Below are 15,077 nucleotides of genomic sequence, written 5' to 3'. Positions count from 1 at the left end.
CATTCTAGGTTGCAGCCAGTAGCAACAAGAAGAAGCACTGTAATATCTGTAGACCCAAGAAGGACAGGAAGACTGTATTTCTGCATCAAGTGCAAGAAATACATCTGCAGCACACACACAGTTAAACTCTGTCCGTCATGTGATGTGTAGACCAGCACAAATTTGTGTTCAATAATTCCCATACAATACTGTATGTTAAATTTGTCTTAAGCAATAAACACGATTATTGATGAAAACCTTGTTTCATTTGTTTGATCAAGATGAACATGATTTATTCCACCATGTCTTGATTATAATTTATTTCACAAAAATCCCATTTTATTACAAAAAGGAATAGCATTGTTGTTGATAAATCTGATCTAGCAGTGGTAAATGGAAAATATTAACTATATATACTGTTGATATACCTTGTAATTGAGATTAAATCAACATCTGAATTTTTACATACAATTGTTTAGGCTTTATTGTTTTAAAATCCCAATAATGTTGTGGGTCCACCAGACCCGCAAACATTGGGTGATTAACAAATCAAATAAACCAATCCTTTAGAATACCACCTTCTACTGTAGAAATGTTTGGTTACCATTAAGTAATTAAGATATTGTGACAACAGTCTTTGAGTTATGTTGCAGCATGAGACTATAGCATGACACAAGTACAGCAAGAATCAGTAATACAAAGACACTATCAATATGGGGAAAAATGAAATAATTAAAAACCTCATTCCTCTTTCTGGGCTACTCCTCATGTGCTTTCTCTTAAACATTCCTATTAAACAAATACAACTCCTCTCTTTGACACTTTTTTCCACTCTTCACATTCTGTAGCTGGATGCTTTTGATCTGGGCCAAAAGTGAGCACTAAAGGTGTCATTCTAGGATGCCAGAGTTTATTTAACTGTGTATTTTTTAAGTATTGTCTGTGGCCTCCAAAGAAAGCTTCTAGTTTATCTTGAGCCAACTATTCATTCATTTTTCATGTAGGGATTACAGTGACGTTAGTGAAACCACTTTTCTCCACGTTTCTCCAACTTCTCCTGAGGGATCCAAAAGTGCTCCTTCTTGATAATGAAGTCCCTCTGGAGTGTTGTGGCTCTCCTCTCTGTGCTCGGGACAAATATGCATTTGCATAATGGGGGCACACTTGCAAATTTTTAGACCACATACATCAAATGTTACAGGTGGTTACAATAGATATATATCTTTCGGCATTTTTGACTATAAACTGCCCATATCTGTACATCAAACTATGCAGCATACTTTATGTTGTAGCCATCCATTCCATTAAAGATTGTAGAATTTTGTTTTGCTTTGTCACAAATTATCCAAATCTGACATTTGCTCTCTCTTGGAGGACACAATGAGATCAAAATATCACAGACAACAGTTTAAGATCAAAAACTATTTTATTGTGGTATATTTCACATCATATTATATGATTAGAAACAGCCCGTCACCCGGAGTGCTTTACTCAGCTGCCTCTTTTCCCTGTAAAACAAAATAAAATCAATCAATACATACAGGATCATCATACATCATACTCTGCATACATGTAGAGGTTTTCTCAGTTGTTAATTTTATGAAACTAATGGTGATTATGGTAATATTTTTTAGGCATGACTAAAGTATGGCGTGACATAAATTAGAGTATGGGGAATTTCAATTTATTTATTTTTTGTTAAGCTGAAATGTGAATACATTTACCTTGCCAGAGTCACGACTCTTGGCTCTCAGTTTGTTGACCTGGGACTCTGCAATGTCAGCACGCTCCTCAGCCTCCTCCAGCTCATGCTGGATCTTCCTGCACTTGGACAGGTGAACATTGGCTTGCTCCTCCTGGAATACAAGGCATAGAAAAATGTTTGAATGTTCAAAAAGGCCTACTGTACATGAAATAACTTGTCATTGTTTAAAATAAATGTTTTGTCCTTACCGCTTCCTCAGCCTGCCTCTTGTAGGCCTTAACCTTGAGCTGCAACTTGTCAACCAGATCCTGCAACCTGGTAACGTTTTTCTTGTCCTCCTCGGTCTGTAATAGAGAATATAGATTTCCATGTTTAAGTATTTTTTTAATGTTAACTTAAGTTTATTAGATTGATTTGTAGTGTACATGCTGACTGTGACAGTGACTGTACCTGATAGGTGAGCTCCTTCACTCTCCTCTCATATTTGCGGACACCCTTGACAGCATCTGCTCCACGTCTCTGCTCAGCCTCAATCTCTGTCTCCAGCTCACGCACCTTCAAAAAAACAGCAATTCATAAAATATTTAGGATCCTTTTCTTAAATTTGTTTGACTGTGCAAATCGTAAAAACTTGTGTTACCCGAGACTCAAGTTTCTGGAGCTGCTTCTTGCCACCCTTCATGGCCAGGTTCTCAGCCTCATCCAGGCGATGCTGCAGGTCCTTAACAGCGACTTCCAGGTTCTTCTTCATCCTCTCCAGGTGAGCGCTTGTATCCTGCTCCTTCTTCAGCTCCTCAGCCATCATAGCAGCCTAAAGGAGACAGCATGAAATGTTAATTAGCAATTTCTTAAAAAAACACTTGAAGTGAAGTTAAGAACAAATAAAACTTGAACCTACATCAGTGATGGCTTTCTTGGCCTTGTCCTCTGCATTCCTTGCTTCCTGAACTGTGTCATCCACTTCACTCTGGATCTGGACCAGGTCAGACTCAAGCTTCTTCTTGGTGTTCATAAGGCTTGTGTTCTGAAAGGTAAAAAGTTTTAGTCATCACATTCCTGATTTTTACATGTTATTTAAAAACACATTCGATTTTTGAAGGAATTATTGTTTGTTCACCTGAGAGTGCAGAAGTCCAACACGCTCACTAGCGTCAACCAGCTCCTGCTCAGCGATTTTGCGGCTCCTCTCTGTCTGTTCCAGAGCAGCTCTGAGTTCCTCAATTTCAGCCACCATGAGACCGTTCCTGCGGTCCACCATAGCAGCTTGTTCCTTGAAGTCATCCTGGGCTCTGATAGCATCATCAAGGTGCAGTTGTGCATCCTGGTGAAAAAAATATTTACATGAGTACCAAAATGTAGGTGCACTGACTATATAGTCTGTGCAACAATTCAGAGTCTTACAATACCTTCAGCTGTGCTTGCACATTCCTCAGCTGCTTCTGGGACTCAGCAGCCTGACGATTGGCATGGCTCAACTGAATCTCCATCTCATTCAGGTCTCCCTCCATCTTCTTCTTGATTCTCAGGGCGTCGTTCCTGCTCCTGACCTCAGAATCCAGAGTGCCCTGCATGGAGTCAATCACCCTCTGGCTGTTCCTCTTGATCTGCTCCATCTCCTCATCTTTCTCTGCCAGCTTTCTGTCTACCTCACCCTTAATCTGGTTGAGCTCCAGCTGGACACGCAGGATCTTAGACTCTTCGTGTTCCAGAGTTCCCTAATGATATCAAAGAATAAAATGTTCATCTCTGCATTCAAACATTTTATGACACCGTAATATGTAAAATAAAGCCGGTAGTCAAGTAGAAGTTTCAAATAATTGCCAGGGCCGTTGTCGCCACAAACAAATAGAGAAAGGTCCCAAATACAGCGCAGGGGAAAAAGGATAGGATGAATAAACTCCTGTTGCCTGTTACATGAGTAGGCTAACCAACTATAATGTACATTTCCATTTTCTTTCATTCAATAAATTCAACAATATAATCATGGTGTTTTCAACACTGTTCTGGATTACTCATATAAAGTGCCACAAGATGGCAATAGCTGCATTTGAAGTACTGTATGGGAACCATAAAAGTCACTGAATTTACCACAACAAGGTCCCACAAACGTTTCACAATAAAAGCCTTTTTGGGAAATGTAGGGATTCTGTCCACTGAAACACAAGAGTTTTTTTTTTCCAAAGATCGCCCCAGAGGAAACTTACCTCAGCCTCTTCAAGAGCTGTCTGGATCTCAGCCTTCTCGGTCTCCACCTGCTTCTTGGACTTCTCCAGCTCATGGATGCTCTTGCCAGTCTCTCCAATCTGTTCAGTCAGATCTGAGATCTCCTCTGCAGAGAGATGCATGTGTTTTATATTGTTAAGCCTTAAAATGTAAAATATAAATACTTTATTCTAACCCATACACATTTGTTGAATACAATGTAAGACATACACATATGTGTTGAGTAGAATGCAACTGTTGGACTCACGTTGCAGATTCTTGTTTTCACGTTTCATGGTCTCCAGCTGATCCAGAGATTCCTCATAAGAGTTCTTCATCTTGAACAGCTCAGTGCTGAGAGAACGAGCCTCCTTCTGAGCTCCCTCAAGCTCTGCCTGACCCTCCTCATACTTCTGTTTCCACTCTGCCAACACCTGAATAACGTAATTAATAGAGTTTACTTAGTTGTTAGTCAAATCATTTTAGTTGTCTTCATCTTCTTTTTTGTTGTGGTCGCACAAAGTAAACGTTACCTTATCAAAGTTCCTCTGCTTCTTGTCCAGGTTGGCAGCCAGCCCATTGGCTCTCTCCACATCAATCATGAGGTCCTCCACCTCACTCTGGAGCCTCTGTTTGGTTTTCTCCAGAGAAGCACACTTGGAATTCACAGCTTCAATCTGTTCCTCAGCCTCCTGAAGGCGCTGGGCCAGCTTTTTCCTGTTTGAAAAGGGTGCAATTTGTCTCTCTGTAAAAACTTTAAAGTTAAAAATACTTATACTATACTTTATATTTTCCCAGACAGTTTTGCATATGTGAAATACAAATAATTACACATCTTTAAGAGTCTAGATGAACATATTAAAGCAGTGCTGCACTCTAAGATGTTTTCCCCCAAACAAATATATATATATAATATATAATTTAATGCTTGGATACTTTTGTTTAAATGCAAGTATTGATACAAGCAATACCATTGTCAGTTGAGCTACGCTAAAATGTTAGCCATTTAATTGTTTGAAAGTTACTCACTTGGCTTCCTCCAGCTCCTCAGTGCGCTGGATAGCATCAGTTTCATACTTAGTTCTCCACTGAGCCACCTCACTGTTGGCCTTGGACATTCCACGCTGCAGCTCAGCCTTGGCCTCCTGCTCCTCCTCAAACTGCTCCCTCAGCAGATCACAGTCATGGCGGGCTGATTGCAGTCCATGGGCAAGAGCATTCTTGGCCTGGTGTAAGAAATAATATTCAGTGTGCTAATATCGAAACAACACTCATGAAATATCATCAATAGACACTTAAAAGTTTCCCTACCTTAACCTCCTCTTCAATCTGTCTCTTCAGCTCCTCAATCTGCTGTGTGAAGGCCTGTTTGCCTCTGGTCAGCTGAGAAACAAGAGCTTCTTTCTCTTCAATTTGACGGCTGAACTCACCTTGTGTGAAAGATGTCATGATACGTCAGTTTGTGTTACATTTCTCAATAATACACAACAGATCATTCACTGATAACTTGTAGATACCATTTTCTGTCAGGAGACGTGCTTTCTGTGCGCTCATGTCATTGATTTGACGGCCATTTTCATCACCCTTGGTCTTCAGTTCACTTAGTTGGTCCTCAAGAGTACGGCACATCTTTTCAAGATTTCCCTAATGAGGAAAAGAGAGGTCAGAGCTGTGATCATATTTTACTTATAATATTAATGAACTTAACTATACTAATTTGGGATTTAAAATACCATTCACTCTATTGTGTACCTTTGCTTTAGCAACAGCCTCCATGTTGCTGGAGAGATCATCAATCTCCATTTTGTATTCACTCTTTTCCTTCTCAAGCTTCTGCTTGACACGCTGGAGGTTGTCGATCTGCTCTCCCAGCTCAGCAACGCTGTCAGCCTGCTTCTTGCGAAGAGCAGCAGCAGTGGCTTCATGCTGCAGAGTGGACTCCTCAAGGTCACGACGGAGCTTCTGGAACTCAGCTTCACGCTTCTTGTTCATCTCAATCTGAGCAGCAGTGGCACCACCGGCCTCCTCCAGCCTCTCACTGATCTCCTCAAGTTCCCTGGAGAGGTCAGCTCTCTGCTTCTCAACCTTGGCACGAGCAGCACGCTCAGCCTCAATCTCCTCTTCCAGTTCCTCAATACGGGCCTGTTGAATGTAGGTGTGTTGTCTTTCAGTAAACTTTCACTTTTAATATACAACATAGGAAATGTATGCTGTAATGTTTTATGTAACACAATATGTCACCTGGAGCTCCTTGATCTTCTTCTGAAGCTGAGCACCCAGAGACTGCTCATCCTCAATCTTGCTAAGGAGCTGACTGATTTCAAAATCTTTCCTGTGGGAATAACAGATAACGTACATAGTAAGACTTCATGCGGTTGACCATAATTTTTAAAAAGAATCGTTGTGCAAATTCAAAAGCATTACTTTTTCAGCTTCTCGTCAGACTGCTGCTTGTCATTCTCAAGATCCATGATAGATTCCTGGGCAAGTTTCAGATCACCCTCCAGCTTCCTCTTGGCTCTCTCAAGGTCCATACGCAGCTTCTTCTCTTGCTCCAGAGAACCCTCCAGCTGAACATTAATATGAGTTTTTAATTATCATGTTCAAGAAGAATGTTACTTTTCCAATCCAAGTAACTTTGTGAACTTACATCATCCACTTGCTGCTCAAGCTTGGTCTTGGCCTTGGTCAGAGTGTTGACTTTGTCTTCCTCAGCCTGCAGGTCATCAAGAGTCTGCTGATGAGCCTCCTGAAGGGCTTTCTTTTCCTTGGTCAGCTTAGCAATGCTCTCATCCTGAGAGGCCATCTCCTCAGTCAGGTTCTTCACCTAAGTTTGCAGAAAATCTGTTGTTATTACATGGTAATCCTTAAATGTTACTTGATCTGCTTGATGATGTATTCATATTTACAAACCTTGTTCTCAGTGGCATGTTTCTCTTTCTCCACTTTGGCCAAGGTAAGCTCCAGGTCATCAATATCTTTCTTGAGCTCAGAGCATTCATCCTCCAGCTTTCTCTTCTTGGCAGTGAGCTCAGCATTGATTTCCTCTTCATCTTCCAGTCTCTCAGTTGTCTCTTTGAGTTTGGCCTCCAGCTGAATCTTACTCTTGATAAGTCCCTCACATCTCTCCTCAGCATCTGACAGGTTCTCTGATTCCTAGTTCATTTTATGAAAAGACACATTAGCAAAATGAAAAACATGAAAAAGCTCAACAACCTGTTGTTGTGTACTTACAGATGCTACTTGCAGCTGCAGATCATTCTTCTCCTGCATAAGGGACACCATCTTCTCCTCCAGTTCCTTCTTCTTGGCCAGGGCAGTAGCCAAGTCTGTTTGCATCTTGTCATAGTTCTCCTTCATCTGGGACAGCTCCTTCTCAGTTTCAGCACTCTTCAGCAGAGGCTTGATCTTGTAGTACACCTTCATCCATGGCCAGTGTTTCACATTCATGAATGAGCGGACATTGTACTGGATGGTATATATGGCTTCCCTGTGGACAAGAAGTTATTGTTATAGACAAAGTCATCCGTAATAATTGATACAATGACTACACTTTTTTCAAACCATTATTCAGAATTTGCGGCTTTCAACATGCCTCCTTTCCATCATCTTCACAAACTCCTTTCTCATGAGGTAACCACGGCAAAGAGCCTGAGTCATGGTGACCAGAGATGCCAGCTTTTCGTCTCTCATCTCCTCAAGGGTACCTAGCAGACCAGCCTTGAAGAACACCTGAATAAAGAATAAATACAAAATAATGTAGGATTAACTGAGATAGTGAATACTTCCCACTGTGTGAAACAAACAAATATTTTCACCTACCCCATATAGTTCAAGTTTTCTAAGGTAAAGGTGCTCGGTTTCTATACTAACGATTAATCACTTTTTCCTTGGCACATGATCTGACTTGATACCAAATTCATTACAATCATTTAAGACGTTTTTGAGATATCCTGCTGTATTATTAACTGAACAAACACACTGGACTGAAAAACATCCTCTCTTTTGTCAGTACACTAAACTATATGAATGCAATCATGGTTCTTACCTTGGTGTGTCCGAATCTGTACTCATCATGATTAACATCAATTGACCCAAGCAGCTTCTCTGAAGCCTTCTTGTTATCAATGAACTGGCCCTCAGGAATGACACTGGCATTCAGCACCTTGTACCTTTCATGAGAGAGTTAATGGTCAGTGTGAGCATTTTCTTTCAACCTTCATTAAAATTCTGTTAGATTACCCATTGATACCTCTGCTTGAAGTCACCATAGAGGATTCTGCTGGGGAAACCTTTTCTGCAGATTCTGATACCCTCCAGCACACCGTTACACCTGAGCTGGTGGATGACCAGGAAGTTCTCCATCAGACCTGTAAAAAAGACATTTCTCAATGACTTCTTTGAATAAATAGTCTCTTTGTTGAAGCAGCACAAAGTTAAGTAAACCATACCAACAAAACCAAACCACTCATAAAAAAACTCTATTGACATTATGTTCTCTATTTATGTACCTGGAGTCTTTGACTCATTGGGAATGAGGCAGCGCACAAAGTGAGGATGGGTGCTCCTCAAATTAGTCATCAGCTTGCCCAAGTTCTCCTGTAGATCCAAAATGGTAGCACACGTCATTAAATGTAGTTTGAGTATGAACTAAGATATGGCTTTATACCCAAGTTTGCAATGTCAAACCTTACCCTGAACTGTGAAGACACAGTCTGCATAGAACCACCCTTCTTCTTTCCTCCCTTCTTTCCACCGCCTACCTCTGTTGATCATTTTAAGAAGATATGTTTTGTTAGGGCAAGTCCCAATGTTTACATGAACCCAAGTTAAAAATATACGGCATCTACAACCACAACAATATGTTTGAGTTTACTGTAGTTACTATCATACCTTCAACAACAGGAGGATACAGAACAGGCAGCAGTTTAACTGAGGACTTCTGGTACAGCTGCACGACAGACTCATTCAGTGGATCCTTGTTCTTGTCCAGCCAGCCATTGATATTGTAGTCCACGGTACCGGCATAGTGCACCAGGGAGAAGTGGGCCTCAGCCTTGCCCTTGGCGGGCTTTGGCTTCTCAAATGCTTTGTTTTTGCCAAGATGCTGGTCATACAGCTTGTTCTTGAAGGATGTGTCTGAGGCCTTGGGGAACATGCACTCCTCTTCAAGGATGGAGAAGATGCCCATAGGCTTGAATAAAATAAGTAAACAGAAGTATGTCAATAAGTGATGCATTACGTCAAATTATCAACAATTATATAGATTCACAAAACTTAAATGATTACCTTTTCAATCAGCTCAATGCAGGCAGCCAAGTCCATGCCAAAGTCAATGAACTCCCAGATAATACCCTCCTTCTTGTACTCCTCTTGCTCCAGGACAAACATGTGGTGGTTGAAGAACTGTTGCAGTTTCTCATTGGTGAAGTTGATGCACAGCTGCTCCATGCTGTTGAACTATGAGGGGACAAGTAATCAGCATAATATCTTGCAGACAATAAGAATGATTCTCAGCTGCTGAATTGTTGGAAATGAAGCTTACATCAAAGATTTCAAAGCCAGCAATATCCAGGACACCAATGAAGTACTGCCTTGACTGTTTAGTGTCCAACATCTGGTTGATACGGACGACCATCCACAAGAACATCCTCTCATAGATAGACTTGGCCAGGGCAGGTACTGAGTTCATGACCTGAATAAAAAAAAGGATGTGATTTGATTAGTCAACCAATTTGTAGAATGCTGGATTACTCATATTCTAAACTTCTCCTAATGAAACAGAATATCATTTCATATTTGTCTTGGACATACAATGAACGTATCAAAAGTAGAGCTAACTTGCACACAAAAAATTGATACCAGTGTATTTCGATTACCTGAGGTACAGTCTGTCCCTTGGTGACAAACTCATTTCCGACCTTCACTCTGGGATAGCACAGAGCCTTCAGCATGTCAGCGGAGTTCAGACCCAGCAAGTAAGCAACCTTGTCAGCCTCTGAAAATAGTTCAGTGATTTACAGTTAATACATACAGTTTGTAACCGTGATTGTCCATAATGATATAACAGAAACCAGTCTCATGAAGAAGCTTACAACTGTTGTTCCCAAACTATTTGAGCTAACATTAAATACTCACCCTCTGTGCCATCGGGCTCAGCCTGCTCCTCACGCTGCTTCTGCTTGAACTTCATGTTACCATGGTGGAGCACAGCACCAGTCATCTTGTAGATGTACATCTTCTCTTCATTAGTGAAGCCCAGGATATCAATAGCATTCTGTGTTCAAAAGAGGTGTCAACACAAAACACAATCACTTCAGGAAATGCATTTAAAAAAGCAGTTTTGATGTTGCATTTAATGCACAAAATATAATGAAATATTTTGAAGTGAAGATCACTCACATCAGTGGCTTCCAGCTCAACTTTGTCATCAATGCTGGCCACAGTGATCTGACCCTGACTACACATGGGGAAGTCGTAGGGGTTGGTTGTGATGAGTGACATTTCTGTAGATCAAAAAAGGGTGACAGCTCATTATATTGTTTTATATGAAAACTGTAAATAGGTTTAACATTGTGCAACAACTCAGTCTGCTTACCAATCAGCTCAGGTTTGTGGTTGGTCATCATCTGGTAGAAGATGTGGTAGCCTCTTTCATCAGGAAGCTGGAATGTCACTCTAGACTTCTCCAGCAGATCTACAAATGTTCATAAGTCACAGCCAGGCCAATTTTCAATTCCAGTTACTTGTATGTACTATGAAGATTGTTACTTACATGTCTCAATATCAGCACTAGCCAGTTTGCCAGTTGTGCCGAAATGGATTCTGATGAATTTACCCTGTTTGGAACAAAGGAATTTTTAACATCCCTCCACATGGGCGATCTGTAACAAGACCTTTCTGTGTTATTTATGTGTAGAAATTCCTCCATACTTACAAAACGAGAAGAGTTGTCATTCCTCACAGTTTTGGCATTACCATAGGCCTCCAGCAGGGGATTGGCTGCAATAATCTGATCCTCCAGTGACCCCTATAATCCAGTTGTAAAATTGATATCAGAAAGTTACTTCATTTTTTCCCCCAGAAATATTTTCCGCATTACACTGAATTGTAATCATCATACAGTAACAAACTCCCACCTTTGAGGTGTCCCTCTTCTTGTCTCCACCAACTGAGATTGTTGCAAAGTACTGGATGACACGCTTGGTGTTCACAGTCTTTCCAGCACCAGATTCTCCACTAGGTATAGACATAGACTTATAAGAATTTGATCAAGATATTTGACTATGTTAAACAAAGTCAACAAATGTGAAACTTACGTGATCAAGACAGACTGGTTCTCCCTATCTGTTAAATGAAAAAGGAATTAACTGTGTTTTTCACAACAGAAACCTCATATACTGATACATTCTACATATAATAATGACTTACCAGTAAGCATGAACTGATAAGCGTTGTCAGAGACAGAGAAGATGTGGGGCGGAGCCTCCATACGCTTCTTGCCTCTATAGGCAGATACAACTTCAGAATCGTACACTGGGAGCCACTTGTAGGGGTTCACAGTGGCACAGAACAACCCAGAGTAGGTCTGAAAGTGGTCATAGAGATTCAACAGTTAACTCAATGACTCTATGTTATATAACTTTCAATATTTCTCATTTCTCATCATATTATCATTCGTCGTATTGTCTTACGTAGATCATCCATGCTGCATAACGCTCTTTGAGGTTATACAACACAGAAGCTTCATTGAGATGGGTCATCATGGCCATGTCCTCAATTTTGTCGTACTTGGGAGGGTTCATCGGAGTGACGTCTTCTTCTTTAACTGTCTTCTCCTGGAACAGGACATTTGTCACAATGAGAACTGCTCATATTGAATTCCCAGTTGACTCTGACTTTATGATACCAACCTCCTGAGTGTCCAGGACTTTGACGGTGACTTTGCCACCATCTTTCTTGATAATTGTTCCCTTCAAGTACAGCTCCTTGGTATCGACCACGTAGCAGGCAGCCTTGGCATCAAAAGGTCTGTTTTGAGCCTCAATTCTCTCCTTCTCCGGTTTACGAAGGTAAATGGAAGCTTTGCCATAAATGGCCATCTCCGCGTCTGTACTCATGGTGGCAGTTTACTTCTGTGAGGTAATTACAAAGAAGTGTAATCTAATTAATCTAATCTAATCTTTTTAAAACTAATGTCTTCAAGCCATATGACAACAACAACCCAGAACAACCGAGATCAACTAAATAATTAACATAATCCTATCAAGTGCATCATCAAAAGTGACTACACATTAGCTCATTCAATATCATTTTCAAAACTATATTTCTCAATGTTTGAGCTGATAGTGCTAAGATTAACACTAACATGAGTTTTGACAAAATTGGATGAACAAAATCTTTCCAGCTGAATTAAATGTTTCACATAGGATATATACAAATTAAAGATAGTTGAAAGATCTTCATACCTGACCCTTTCTCTTTCAAAAGTCTGTTATATTCCACAATCCTGTTGAAAACATATCACATATTTTCAGTTATAGGTTAAAGGTTTGAAAGCAAAGATTTGTTCAACAAACATTTCAATAGTTCAAATCTAGAGGAGATAAACGATAAGCTTACCACAAGCAGAGGTCTCCTAGGGTCTTCTCCCACACACTGCTCTGTCCTCCTTGACTCCTTATATTGAATCTGGCTTGCTTACGTAGCCAAGTTAAATATGGGACTTAAGCCAAATGTGGTGTGGATCGCAGTCAAAGCAGACATCCATTGAAACAGGTGTTGCTTGTCCATACTGACTAAATAAATTTCAGTCTGTAAGACCAGTTTCTTTTTCCATTTCTAAGATTTTATCTCAATACTTTTTTAAAAAGTAAAAATGTATCTTTCATGACATGTCAATCCAAAGCATCATATCAACATAATAGAAAGGAGAGAGATCCGCAGAAAGCAGTTATATATTTTTACATGACTTAGTATTGTAGAACAGATTTAATATATATGAAATTGCCTCTGATCATGGTCCTGTGGCTTCCTTGATTAACACAATGTCAACACAGAATGCTTTTCAGTTGCATTTTTCAATTGTCTGTTTGGCTGTGTAGCAGCTCACATTTCACACACGTTTTACGAGCATAACCACAACCCAAAATATCTTTATAGGCTTCAAGTCTATTTTCTGCTTTTCTACAGGCGTAACTTCTTTCACTTCAAAGTGTTAATCTTTTGGTTGCAAGACAGCCCAAGTAAAAGTTATTCATTATTGTTCATCACTGTTGTCAGTTGTGCATATAAATATAATTTAGACCAAACTTTTTCTTGGCTTCTTCTAATGCTGAAATATTTTGCAAATATTTTTTGAAGTATTTTAATTTGACTATTTGTCCATAGTAATGATTCCATTCCAACAAGTACCAAACATGTTCTCCTGATGTGCCAAATAGAGCAGGAGGGCAAAGAAACCTCATCATTCAGCAGAGAATTTGTTGGAACATTGTTTTCCAGATATATCCAGATAAGACTGCAGTGGTGCTCACACACTCTGAATTGAATGGTAGATAACAGATGAAGATATCTCGGATTCCAAACCCTCTTTCAACCAGAATAGAGGGACCTAAATAGAAGAGCAACTATTACATGTGCAAACTTGAGCAACACATTAGTTTTTAATATTTCAGGTCTACCCACAGAGACTGAGGCAGGGTCATCCATTATTTAAAATTTTAGATTTTAGATTTTTTTTAAAAATACTGGGCCAACCTGGGCCAAACAGTTGCACTGTAATTGTTGTGCTGTAAATAGTAAATGAAAGCAAAGAGTAGTAATTAGTGTGAAAATAATCTGACAATACTGTAACACATACTAATCAAAAATAATCCACACACATAGTAGTGGATTATGCTTCAGGAATGCTTTGAGACATTGAAAACATATATATTTAGACATTTTTTCTGTGACTCTGAGTCACCATTAGAATCCACTGCAGCTGCCATGAATCCAAGTTGACTCCAGCTGTCATTGTCCTCAGTAAGTGATTGAAATTTGAATGTTTCATTGGCAACATTCAAGCCTTCAGGTGGTGGATATTGCATGGGGGAGTGCACTGACTGATGCCAGGTCATCCCAAAATGTTCGGATATTTGGAGCATGTCAGATGTTAGTTTTCCTGTCACCCCATTTTTAGGTTGCATAGCTCTCATAACCCCAGCAGTGACTTAACTTTGGAGCAGAACCAGGTCAGCCTCAAGCCTCAGTTGTATTCAAAAGGCTTCTGTTCTCCCTGATAAAAAAATATTTAGTCACTTTAATCTTATTTGATTTGTGAATTAGTGAAGAAATGTTTGCATGAGGCTTGAAGTCCATCTCACACACACTAGCAAGACCAGCTGCTCAAACACTTTGCACCCTCTGTCTATTTCAGAGCATGCCTTCCACCTGTTGACTGACTCTACTCATAGTGGGTAGTTACTTATGTGTGTTTATTCCTCTGTTATTTTCAATTAATGTAATTGAGTTCTACTAAACAGGAAATGGATTCACAAAACAATGTAATGCAACACCATAGTTTGATTTACTTAACATTAAACTATTTAATCATGTGTGAAATTAGTTAAAAGTACATAACTTAAGTTAATGTAGCACTGTTGCTTTTATACACATCATTCTGTATAAAAGTTTTCTTTATTATTATTTATCTATTTGGAGTACTGTACTACAAGCCTGAGCTTCATAGGTCTTCCACCACACTCACAGACTTGAATTGGAATCCTTGCATTCAACGTGTGTTGCTTACAAAGCAGAAGTTAAATACAGGACACATGCCAAATATGGTTAGGATGACAGCTGATGCTTGCGTGAGTTTGGCATTTGCTGCTAGTACATACATCTTATGTTTCAGTTTCCCATCAGCAAAGGCACATCCTAAATTTGTGATAAGCCCTACTGAAGAAAGGTAACTTTAATTTGAGGTCTTTTTACAACCTTTTTATTCATTGATTTGCGCAATTTATTGAAACATACCAGTTACCGTAAAATACACATGTATTAATCCTATTGTTTAATTTGTTTGATGAAAAAATACTAATTTAATTTTACTAAATGGAGCAAAATACTTCAAAATGAAATAATTTGAGCAATGCTGTTTAAATTAAAACAATTACGGTGTAAATAGTTTCACAAGAAATAAATAATG

At 39.6% G+C, this 15,077-nt stretch overlaps 1 protein-coding gene across 1 annotated transcript; it reads right to left on the bottom strand.

Moving 5' to 3' along the window:
- Positions 1 to 1,466: 1,466 nt before the first annotated feature.
- LOC139286747 (myosin heavy chain, fast skeletal muscle-like) lies at positions 1,467 to 12,006 on the bottom strand. The gene is made up of 39 exons (XM_070907648.1): positions 11,800 to 12,006; positions 11,581 to 11,724; positions 11,318 to 11,474; positions 11,206 to 11,233; positions 11,020 to 11,125; positions 10,824 to 10,916; positions 10,662 to 10,725; positions 10,485 to 10,583; positions 10,289 to 10,392; positions 10,025 to 10,163; positions 9,766 to 9,884; positions 9,432 to 9,581; positions 9,176 to 9,346; positions 8,780 to 9,080; positions 8,581 to 8,651; positions 8,398 to 8,485; positions 8,139 to 8,256; positions 7,935 to 8,058; positions 7,482 to 7,618; positions 7,121 to 7,376; positions 6,800 to 7,042; positions 6,537 to 6,713; positions 6,311 to 6,456; positions 6,128 to 6,218; positions 5,639 to 6,028; positions 5,404 to 5,530; positions 5,198 to 5,316; positions 4,916 to 5,112; positions 4,420 to 4,603; positions 4,155 to 4,320; positions 3,889 to 4,013; positions 3,091 to 3,399; positions 2,802 to 3,005; positions 2,583 to 2,708; positions 2,325 to 2,495; positions 2,135 to 2,239; positions 1,933 to 2,028; positions 1,704 to 1,835; positions 1,467 to 1,487 (listed from the first exon to the last, which is right to left on the bottom strand). Exons 1-39 carry the CDS (start codon positions 12,004 to 12,006, stop codon positions 1,467 to 1,469), a joined length of 5,805 nt encoding a protein of 1,934 aa, XP_070763749.1.
- Between the last annotated feature and the right edge of the window lie 3,071 nt (positions 12,007 to 15,077).

This window comes from Enoplosus armatus, chromosome 6 (assembly GCF_043641665.1).
Source record: "Enoplosus armatus isolate fEnoArm2 chromosome 6, fEnoArm2.hap1, whole genome shotgun sequence".
In the NCBI taxonomy this organism is placed as follows: domain Eukaryota; kingdom Metazoa; phylum Chordata; class Actinopteri; order Centrarchiformes; family Enoplosidae; genus Enoplosus; species Enoplosus armatus.
The sequence above is the reverse complement of the archived record's forward strand: the minus strand, read 5'-3'. Positions and strand labels throughout refer to the sequence as shown.

Bases quoted from the DNA above. Each gene is read 5' to 3' on its own strand.
- LOC139286747 (XM_070907648.1), bottom strand. From the start codon at position 12,006: ATGAGTACAGACGCGGAGATGGCCATTTATGGCAAAGCTTCCATTTAC. The intron at 5,317-5,403 runs GTATCTACAAGT...CTTTCACACAAG, and splicing joins ACGTCTCCTGACAGAAAATG to GTGAGTTCAGCCGTCAAATT. The intron at 2,029-2,134 runs GTACAGTCACTG...TCTCTATTACAG, and splicing joins TGAAGGAGCTCACCTATCAG to ACCGAGGAGGACAAGAAAAA.